General features: G+C 49.2%; 1 protein-coding gene across 2 annotated transcripts in view; it reads right to left on the bottom strand.

The window, feature by feature from the left end:
- Positions 1-1271: 1271 nt before the first annotated feature.
- The window catches only part of SERAC1 (serine active site containing 1), a 58470-nt gene continuing 48532 nt past the window's right edge, over positions 1272-11209 (bottom strand). For both annotated transcript variants that reach the window (XM_039531772.1, XM_039531773.1), the window contains exons 15-17: positions 5574-5756; positions 4942-5085; positions 1272-3617 (exon numbers count right to left, since the gene is read on the bottom strand). In XM_039531772.1, the coding sequence (XP_039387706.1) occupies positions 3481-3617; positions 4942-5085; positions 5574-5756 (464 nt within the window). In that variant the 3' untranslated portion in view covers positions 1272-3480. The remainder of the gene's footprint in view (positions 3618-4941; positions 5086-5573; positions 5757-11209) is intronic.

Here is an 11209-nt window from a genome sequence, read left to right as displayed (position 1 = left end):
CCGCCGATGTCGACCCCACGCTCCAGAGGCAAGCCGCCGCTAGGATCGCCGCGGTCACCACCGTCCCGGTACCAGTCTCGGTCAAGGGAACGTTCCCGACACTGCTCACCGCCCAGTGACCCTTCAGGGCTCAATCCACGTGGATCGCCCTAGACGCCAGCTAGACTGTCTGGATGGGTGCCATCCGATCAGGACTCCCGGCACCACTCGTCTTCACGGAGCGAGCACAGATGGGACTGTGGCGGACCTCACCAACGGTCCTCGTCTTGAAGGTGGTACCGCAGTTGGTCGCAGCATGACCATTGACGTCGTTCCTGCTTGGAATCCCGCTCAAAAAGTCTCTGCCAAGGCACCGTAGCTCCGGGCAGCGATCACCGGCTCCTCACCGTCATGGGTCCGCCCATCGAGACAGCTCATGGAGCAGCCCCTACGGTTGGTGCCATTCTCCCACCTTGAGGTCGCGATCCCATGGTTGACGTAGATCCCGGCACTGCTGCCACTCCCGGTCCAGAGGCAGCAGCATGTCATACGCCAGCCTGACCTCCACTCGCAGTCGCCTATGTACAGGCCAACCGAGCCAGCCTGATCAACCGGCCCCATCGGTGCCACAGCAAGTGCAGTGGCACCGTGCATCATAGCTGGCCCAGTGGTACCCGGCGGGGGCTTGCTCGATGGCCAGGGCGTTGGAAGCACCTTTGGCCTCCATCCCTAGATCACCGAGGAAAGAGTTGACGGGACCCGCTTCCTCGGGGCCGTGCCCAGAGTCCGACCAGGTGGTGGATCCTCCGGTGCTGGCCGACATCCAAAGCACCGCACCAGCCTCCTCGCCCTGTCCGGAGGAGCTCATTAGGGCTCCACCCCATTCCATCCTGCAAGAGGACTACCAGGCCCATCAAGAATTACTAAAAAGGGTGGCAGCGAGCCTCCATCCCCAGGCAGAGAAAATGGAGGAGCCCTCAGACTCTCTGTTCAATGTTCTGTCTCCCTTGGCACTGTGCGGGGTGGCCTTGCTGCTCCATGAAGGGGTGGTGAAAATTTCACGTGCCCTGTGGCAAACACTAGCCTCGTTGGCTCAATATCAATACATTCCATTTAGCAGATTATTCAAGTTTAATATATTTTTTTCAAGAGATATAGTACAATTAAGAAAAAACAAACTACATTTCATTACTATCTCCCAAACACAAAGTTACTGCATAACCCACATATTAATTTAAAGTTACACATGAATACATTTGTTAGTTGCAAAAAATTGAAAGCTGCTTCAAGAATTCCAGTTACTGTAGCTCATACAGACAGATTTATTGTACAAGGCATTACAAAAGACTCTGGTTGATCTGACTCCGTTAGCCAAAAAATGTCTTTTTACTCAAAAATGGTTTGCATCACCCTATTTGCATGTTTTACAATGCAAAGTTCTCAGCTTATCCAAAACCCTGTGAATCCCGATAAATTCCATACATCCTGTTCCACCTGTTAAACAGGGTTCTCCTATATTTGAGCACAGCAGAAGTAGGATAAACTGTTTTTAAAATTACTATAGTCCCAAACTATATTTTCAGTCTGAAATAGTGGCAGCCAAAATTCTTGCATGTGGTTTGATCCAAAAGAAAGCATGCCTGGCCTTCAGTACTGCTCTGGATTCTGTATTTCCCAGCACTGGTCATCCTACATGAGAGCGCTCTAGGGTTGGACTAGTAGGGGTGGTCTCAGTATTCTAAACCACCACCAATACAAGCTACTGTGGGACTTCTGAGCTTCATGTCATCTTATTGTGCTTTTTACCATCATCGTTGTACAATCACATTAAAGAAGTCCTGAAACCGTTTCCAGTGGTTCCCCTATCATCATCAACAAAGGCCTTAGTTGATAAATGGCTAGCTAGGAAAATCCAGGACTATTAAGGTGATTTGCATGGGTGACAGTGAAGGCCAGATAGTCTATCAGGGATTCTGTGGCTGTGGACATCAACATTTTTTGGCCACTAGATCAGTATTAGTCCTTTGCTAAATCAAGCCCATAACTAAGCTGCTCTTAATTAGGTTTGGACTCATTTAAGGCTTTAAGAAAGGTGGCTGAACACTGCTACCCTTGTTCTACAAAATATTTCTCTCTCATCAGTGCTGTTAACCAGATCATCCTGGGCCTTAGCAAATAATAATAATAATAATACAGTGAAACACTCCACATAATTATTTAAGAAACTGTTGATGTTTTTCCTCCACGTACAGCAATAAGTTAGCTTAGGCCCCCACAAATATAAAATGCCCTGATGGAGCCCTGGGAACTCCTTTATGTTTTCTGCCTTAGCCTCCTGCCCCCTCCCCTGCAAATTCCAAAGCCTCATATCATAGCCACCATCTTTCCTGTGAAGGACTACACAAGTGTCCCTCTATTGGAGCCTCATCAACAGCATTCTTAAATCAGCTGAGAGCTTCCTATTGAGCGACAGGCACCACTCCCGCCAAGAGTTAAGTGTCCTGCCTTTTCAGCACTCCCAAAGTAGGCAACAAGAAATCAGCACAAAGGTCCCCTACCCAGATCTTGTGTATGACAGGGCAGAGAACTAGGTAAAAAATTTCTCACACCAGGGCTCTTCTTCTATGATCTTGAAGCCCAACGCTGACATAATTAAAATGGAACAGCACAAGAATGTATTTATCTTTTTGCTTAAAACTAAATTAAACTGCCACTGTCTCCTTTACATAGGATACCATACCAGAGATCAAAAGATTAGGTGATGCGTCTCTTTCTCACATAACAAATGCAGGAAACAGGAGTGCTATCAATTGATGCCAACTGGTAAGAAGTGAATTAAACTAGAAGAATGTCTGGGCCTATTAAACAGAAAGGCAAGCAGCATAAACTGGTCCATCAATCAAAACAATATCTTGAATCATTCACGTGTTCTTAATAGGTTTCAAACGCCTAAACATGAATAGCAGATGTGTACTTTTAGACAGCCATTTGTTTCCCTACGTTATTATAGAAACAGATCGTCATTTGGGTTTATTGTTTTTGGTCCTTAGTGTACCATATATGTACATTCATCTCAATCACAGCAACCTTTCTTGGCTAAGAAGTGAACCATGGGACACCCTTCATAGCCCATCCATGCTGCTCCAGAAGAGTAGCTACAGGATACCTGAAGCCTTTCCTCCACTGCATTCTCATTGCCTACTGGTCAAATCATCAGAGGAATTACATACATGTAGTCAACAAGTCAAAGTGAATCACATCAGACTTTCACCTTTTATTACCAGATTTCTAGGGCTCTGGTTGTTTGTATATATTTTGAATGCATTTCAGACACAGACAATGTAGATTTCCAAGCAGAAGATATATTCAAAGCCACCTGGACAGGTGATTTTATTATTAATATCGTGTCTATAGTTCTGGATGCCTGCCAACAGTTTTAGTGGAAAGACTTTGTTGCATTACACCAAATGGGAGAGAGAAGCAAGCAAGGATGGTAAAAACTCAACTTCCCAGTTCTCTTGCTAAAGCATCTTGAATAAACTTTACAGTACATTGGTATAGAAAAGTATCTTTTTTCTTTGGCTTGCAAATATTCAGATGATTAACCTCCACTGGAATGAGGTCTCCTATGCCTAAATCTGGAGGAGGAAAAAAAAACAAAATAGTGTAGATTAAGAAAAAGCTCTTACATTAACAATTAAAGTCACCCAAACCCAACCCCTCCATAGCTGCTATTTATTCATTTTGTCTTACACTAGGTTGTTTTTAAATGTGCTGAAAGCATTATCAACACAGTGACATATTGCATAAATAGATGCAGCTTTAGACTGATTCTACAAAGGGATCCACTTGGGCAGACCCTTAAACCGAGCGGAGTTCCACTGACTTCAGTGGGATTCACAAATATGTAAGTGTCTGCCCATATGGATCCCTTTGAAGGATCAGGGCTTTAGAAAACTACTTCCTTCCCATATAATTTTCCCTTATTGACTAGTCACTGGCACCCAGCTTACTCAATAAGGAGAACATTACAAACATATGCTTTATCTACTGAATAAAGTCAAAGATTGAAATCCTGCCTATTAAACTCAATGGGAGTTTTGTCATTGGGTTAAATCCTGTCCCTATTGAAGTCAAAATATTTGCATTTTGAAGAAGTCTAAAGACCGCAGAAGGTTTCTACTCATAATTAAATTCATCCATAATTTAATTAACTCTTTTAGAAAAAATGTGATTTTAGAATTTAAAACTGGGCTGGATTGGACCTCAAACATGGTATAAAGAATGTCCCCGGGAATGCAAAAACCCATCACTTAAATGCATAATATAGGTGCCCTACTCCCAGCAAATTTAGTTACACTGAGACTAATCATGGTGTTTGGGTATTCCTGATAGCTAATCCTGATCGCTTTAGTGAAAGTTCTAGTTAAGGTTATGCTGAGTCTTCTCTTCTAACACCATGTGCATTATGTTAACAACTTTCTGAGCAATTCTTTGTTTTGCCTGAAGTTTTCCATATTTGGTCATCCAAAAGGATGCTGTAGTAGTGTAGTGGGTTTGTGTGAGAGACTGAGCATTGAACCAAATGGAGAATGTTGGCCATGTGAACACCATGAGGTCTCTACTGTAAGAGTTTGTGTGCAATGATTTCCCCCACCTTTAAAAAATAAGGAGAGAACCCTGTTAGATGCATAAGAACAACCTTTGCCACACTGCTCTATAAGTAATATGCTCAGATTTGCACTGCACTCTCACTGATTTCAATAGGAGGGTTACATGTTTGTACTTAGAAATGTATCCAAGGTCAAAATCTGGTCAAAAGTTTAAACAAAAGGAACCATCAATGGTTTTTCATACAATATCTCCTATTTATTTATCTTTTCAGATATTTCTATTACTGTATCTGCATTGCCTATCCTCCTACATCAATATGCGAAAAAAGTAAATAGCTAATTGACATACTGGCTGAGTCCACAGGTACCACATGAAGTTTTATCATGCTACCTATATGCGTTGGTAAGGTTTCTGCAAAACTCAAGACTGGAAATTTCTTATCCTTGGCAAATGAAAGAAAATCATCATTCAGTTCTTTAAGGGCAGGAGAATCTAAAGAAGGAGAAAAAGAAATACTGTATATTGTGTAAATTGTGTTAACTCATTTTCAGAAAATAAAAACTTATCTACAATATTTTATCTTGTAAAGAAATGCTTTGGCAAAATTATAACTCCAGTAAAAACAGTAGCACATCCATCGTAAGACCCTGTTTTCAGGGGTTTGACAGCAGCCTAGACTATGCCACGCTAACTTTGTCATTTAATCCTACATAGCCTGGGATTTGATTACAAGGTATGCTACAGAGGAGTCACATACTACATTATTACATTTCTGAACAGCCGAGACTTTTATGTAAACTTGCCCACAGCTTTATCCTCTTCTACAAACAGTTAAGTACAGCAGTTATTCTGTCAATTTAACTGACAGCCGTAGAAAGATAAAAAGGGGTTTTGCTGTTTTTATCTTGCATTTTCAGATGGAGTGACAAAAATCATAAACAGATAAACTCTTATGCTAAGTGGTTACAAAGTGAGCATACCTGTGCTGAGTTCCTTAACCTCCACAGAAGGAAAGAGAAGATATCTAGCATTCATTGAGTATTCAGCCAGCTGGGAGCCATGGTGAGGTACACTATAAAATATGATTCCTCGGGTGTTGTTTACAATTTTATCCATTTCTGGGTTCTTGGAAGCATCCACCAACATCTTTTTAACTAGGAGACCTGGCAACAAAAATATTAATTTATACAGGGAACTAAATAACTGCGAGAATAATGTTCATATTACAATACATACAAATCAGACCATCATATTCTTTCCTCAACTAATTAGGTCTACTCTTCTACTTTGAAAAATATGTAAAAGTAGAAAACTATAATGAGGCAGGAAATGTAAACTGTTACTATTTGGTGTCAAATCCAATATTCCAAACTTACTTGGGTTTCCTTTAAACTCTACCAGTGATGTTCACTAAAGATCCATCATGGAGACAATTTAGCCACCAGGTTCCCAATTACAATCTCAGCTAAATCATTCATTGATTCTGTGCCCTTCCCCAACATAGTACAAAGAGATAACAATATAGTTCATTAATAAATTGTTTATGCAATGCAGTATAGTTAATAAAGTTTTCTATTTTTCAGACCACATTTTGCAAACTTGTGGGGTGATCAAGTTTGATCTGAAATGTGGTTGTTCTTCTTCGAGTGATTGCTCCTATGCATTCCAGTTAAGTGTGCGCGCGCCACGTGCACGGCTCGTCGGAAGATTTTTACCCTAGCAACACTCGGTGGGTCGACTGGGCGCCCCCTGGAGTGGCGCCGCAATAGTGCCGAATATATACCCCAGCCAACCCGTCCGCTCCTCAGTTCCTTCTTACCACCCGTGACAGTCGTTGGAACGGTGGAGTGCTCCTTTGACCTCCACAGCCCTAGCTTCTCTCTGATTTCTTCGTTGTAATTATTGTATATAGTTCTTAAAATAGTTAGATTAGTTCACTAGTTAGTTAGTTAGGGGAAATTGGGGGGCCTAGCCCTTCTTTTCCCGATCCGGTGCGGGCTCATGCCCAAGGCACCGGGATTCAAGCCCTGCTCGGCCTGTCAGCGGCCCATGTCGATAGGAGACCCTCACACCTCCTGCCTGCGGTGCTTAGGAGAGTCTCATCGTGCAGATAAGTGTCCTATTTGCAAGTCTTTTAAGCCGCGGACAAAGAAAGAGCGAGACTTTCGATTAAAGCAGCTCTTGATGGAGTCAGCACTTAGCCCTGCGGTGCCGACCTCAGCCGCTCCACAGTCCTCTTCAGTACGGAGCGCCCCAGCGGTTCCTGGCCGGTCCGGTACCGAGACTGAAAAACCAGCAACCGGCACCGGCGTCCCGGCACCGTTCCCTCTCTCCTGCGAGGAAGCGTAAGCCGGCGCAGAGGGCCGCCAAGGCATCTGCACCAGGTCCACGGGCCCAACCACCGGCACCGACACCTCCGGCACCGACTCCGCTGGTGCCCAAGACGGGCGCTGTACCGTCGACTCCGGCACCGCAAGAGCCGTTGAGTCCGGTACCACCTTGCTCCCCAGTGCAAACCGTGGTCGAGCTGCCTCTCCCGTCGACGCCCAAAACTTTTTCGACGGCGAGAGAGCTGATAGCGCTCACCGAGCCACAGCGTATCCAGCCCCCGGCACCGCCGGTGCGGGCTGTGAAGTCAGTGGGAAAGCCAGCTATCATGCGGCCTCCTTCCCCTGACGAACGAGAGAGACGGTACTCCAGGTCCCGGTCCCGGAGACGCTCTCCTCCACGCCGATTCAGATCTCGGCGCCGGTCGCAGTCCCGGTACTGCTCGCCATCGCGGTACCGGTTGCACTCCCGGAGACGATCCCAGTCCCGCTCTCCTGACCGGCGGTATCGACACAGATCCAGATCTCGGTACCACTCCCACAGCCGCTCCCACCGCCGAGAATCGAGATCCAGGTCGACCTCCCGGCACCGGAACGGTCGATGGTCCCGATCTCGCTCCCGGCACCGTGACGACCGGTACCGTTCCCCGGTACCGTCCAGGGATGGACTGGCGGCGTCAATGGCGCAATCCCACAGTGTCTCCGCCCCGCCATGGCCTTCGCGTCAGCCGTCTGTCTCCTCGCAAGCGGACAGTGTAGCCGATCCACGCACTGATCCTCAAGGCCAGGACCAGGCTCCCCCCCAATGGGGCTTCTGGACCCCATGGGCCTATCATGAGGCGCAAGGGGTACCCCCCTCTCAGGGCCCCAGTACTTCCGTCCACAGGGCGCCTGAGGCTACGGTCAGCAGACCTCCTCCCTCGTTGTTGGTAGAGGAACCTCAGCCACCTGTTGTTGCCGAGCATCCCCCGATCGCGGAGGCTCCGCAGCACATTGACGAGCCACCACCGGACACCCTAGTCCCAGGCCTGTCATCGTCTTCCTCTCCAGATGAGGCGGTGGCGGGTGCGTAGTCATCGGGCCCTCCCCCGATTGACCTCCGCACCCACCAGGACCTGCTTTGACGCGTGGCACAAAACATTAACCTGCCCGTTGAGGAGGTGGCAGAGGATGACGACCCTGTGGTCAGCATAATCGGGGCTGAGGCGCCTCTTCGGGTGGCTTTGCCCTTTATTCGCACGATACAGCGAAATGCAGATACTATTTGGCAGTCGCCGGCTTCCACCCCTCCCACTGCTCAGGGGGTGGAAAGGAAGTACTCGGTCCCCTCCAGAGGCTATGAGTATCTCTATACGCACCCAGCTCCAGACTCGCTGGTCGTGCAGTCCGTTAATGACCGTGAGTGCCATGGACAACCAGCTCCAGCGCCAAAATCTAAAGAGGCACAGCGCATGGATCTTTTGGGACGGAAGGTCTATTCAGCCGGTGGTCTCCAACTGAGGATTGCCAACCAGCAGGCTCTCCTCAGTAGATACACCCATGACACCTTGCTGTCTCTCTCAAAGTTCACTGAGCTGGTACCCTCAGACTCCCGCCCTGAATTCAAGGCCCTTATTGAGGAGGGTAAGAAAGCCTCCCGATTGGCACTCCAAGCCTCTCTGGACTCCGCGGATTCAGGAGCCAGGACCTTGGCCTCTGGGGTGACCATGAGGAGGATTTCATGGCTGCAGGCCTCCACGTTACCACCGGAAGTCCAACATACTATACAGGACTTACCGTTTGACACCAAGGGTCTGTTTTCCGAGAAAACGGACTCAAGGCTGCAGACCCTCAAAGATGGTCGAGTCACTATCCGCTCCCTGAGCATGCACAGGTCGGTTACCCAGCGGAGACCCTTCAGGGCACAACCATACCGCCCGTTCAACCAGACCAGGCCGCGCCCCGATAACAGGCGCAGAGGCAGGGTGAATCGGCGTAGACTGTCGGGCAACCGGGGGAATCAGCCCCAAGCGCCCTCCAAGCCCCCCCCCGGGACCTAAACAAAACTTTTGAGGGGATGCCCGAGGGCGGCCCACCAGTCCATTTACCGGATCCTTCCCCATTATTTTCCAACCATCTTTCCCACTTCCTGCCGGCGTGGTCCCACATAACAACAGACAGCTGGGTGCTCCGCACGGTGCAGTTTGGTTACCGACTCCAATTTGTTTCGCACCCTCCCTGTCCCTCTTCAGGGACCCCTCTCACGAGCAGTTCCTCTTACAAGAGGTCAAGACTCTGTTGAGTTTGGGTGCCATAGAGGAGGTGCCGGAAGGCATGCGAGGCAGGGGATTTTACTCCCATTATTTCCTGATCCCCAAGGCGAAGGGAGATCTGCGACCAATCCTCGACCTCCGAGAGCTCAACAGATATCTGGTCAAGCTCAAGTTCCGCATGGTAACCCTGGGGACCATTATCCCCTCCCTGGATCCGGGAGACTGGTTTGCCGCCCTCGACATGAGGGACGCATACTTTCATATCGCAATTTACCCCCCTCATCGACGCTATCTGCGCTTCGTCATCAACACTATGCACTACCAGTTTACGGTGCTCCCCTTCGGCCTCTCCACGGCACCGAGGGTCTTCACCAAGTGCATGGCAGTGGTGGCTGCGGCCCTTCACCGTCGTCGCATACATTTTTACCCGTATCTCGACGACTGGCTGATCCACAGATCTTCCCGCCAACTTGTAACACGTCAAATGGCCGAGATCCTAGGCCTGTTCCAACGGCTAGGCCTTATGATCAACACCGAAAAGTCCACCTTAGCTCCAACACAACGAGTGGAGTTCATAGGTGCGGTCCTGGATTCCAATTTAGCCAGGGCCTGCCTCCCTCTATCTTGGCACCAGACTTTGGCTTCCCTTGTCCAAGACCTACAGTCCTTTCCGACAACGACGGTGCGGTCCTGCCTCCGCCTCCTCGGCCACATGGCGGCATGCACATTCGTGGCCATGTACGTGAGGCTGCGTCTTCGCTCCTTTCAAACTTGGCTGGCGTCGGTGTACCGCCCGCACCGCGACCCCATAGATATGGTGGTCACAGTCCCGAGATAAACCTTCAAACCGCTCAACTGGTGGCTGAACCCGGAGGTAGTGTGTGCTGGAGTTCCATTCCGCCTACCCCACCCATCTGTTACACTGACCATGGATGCTTCGGCATTGGGATGGGGTGCACACCTCGACAACCTGCACATCCAGGGTCTCTGGTCGCCCCAAGAGCTCTCCCTTCATATCAATGTCAGGGAGCTGCGGGCGATTCGCTTGGCGTGTCAAACCTTCCACGCCCATCTCCAAGGGCGCTGCGTGGGCGTTTTCACGGACAACACGACGGCGATGTTTTACGTCAACACACGGGGGGGGCTCGTTCCTCCCTGCTTTGCACGGAAGCGATGCACCTTTGGGACTTCTGTATAACCCACTCTATTCACCTGGTAGCATCGTTTCTTCCAGGAGTGCAGAACACGTTGGCCAACCATCTCAGCAGGTCATTCCTCTCCCACGAGTGGTCGATTCGCCCAGATGTTATCCACACAGTTTTCCAGAGGTGGGGTGTTCCCCAAATAGACCTGTTTGCCTCCAAAGAGAACAGGAAATGTCACCAGTTCTGCTCTTACCAGGGTTGCTCCCAGGGCTCCCTATCGGACGCATTCCTCCGCCCCTGGACAGGTCACCTGCTGTATGCCTTCCCTCCATTCCCCCTCGTACACCGGGTGCTACTCAAGCTCCGGAGGGACAGGACCCACCTCATACTCGTCGCTCCGGCCTGGCCGAGACAGCACTGGTACACCCTGCTGCTCGAGCTCTTGGTACAGGATCCCATTCCTCTCCCCTTATGTCCGGATCTGATAACACAGGACTTCGGCAGGCTTCGCCACCCAGACCTGCAGTCCCTCCAGCTTGGTTCCTACGTGGCTGACACGAGCGGAGTGTGACGGCTCTGCGGCGGTGCAGCAAGTCCTGATGGAAAGCAGGAAGCCTTCCACTCGATCGACCTACCTCGCGAAATGGAAGCGTTTCGCACTCTGGTGCGATCAGAAGGGTCTCAATCCTTTTGCAGTCCCTATTCCTACGATCCTGGACTACCTCTGGTCTCTCAAGGAGCAAGGTCTCGCGGTCTCCTCCTTGAAGGTGCACCTGGCGGCCATTTCCGCCTTTCGACCTGGCGTAGGAGAACGGTCCATCTTTTCCAATCAGATGGTTTCCCGCTTCCTTAAGGGACTAGATCGCTTGTACCCGCCGATACGGCGTCCTAC

Source organism: Mauremys reevesii, linkage group 3 (assembly GCF_016161935.1).
Source record: "Mauremys reevesii isolate NIE-2019 linkage group 3, ASM1616193v1, whole genome shotgun sequence".
Lineage (NCBI taxonomy): Eukaryota > Metazoa > Chordata > Testudines > Geoemydidae > Mauremys > Mauremys reevesii.
This window is presented reverse-complemented; position numbering and strand designations above follow the sequence as displayed.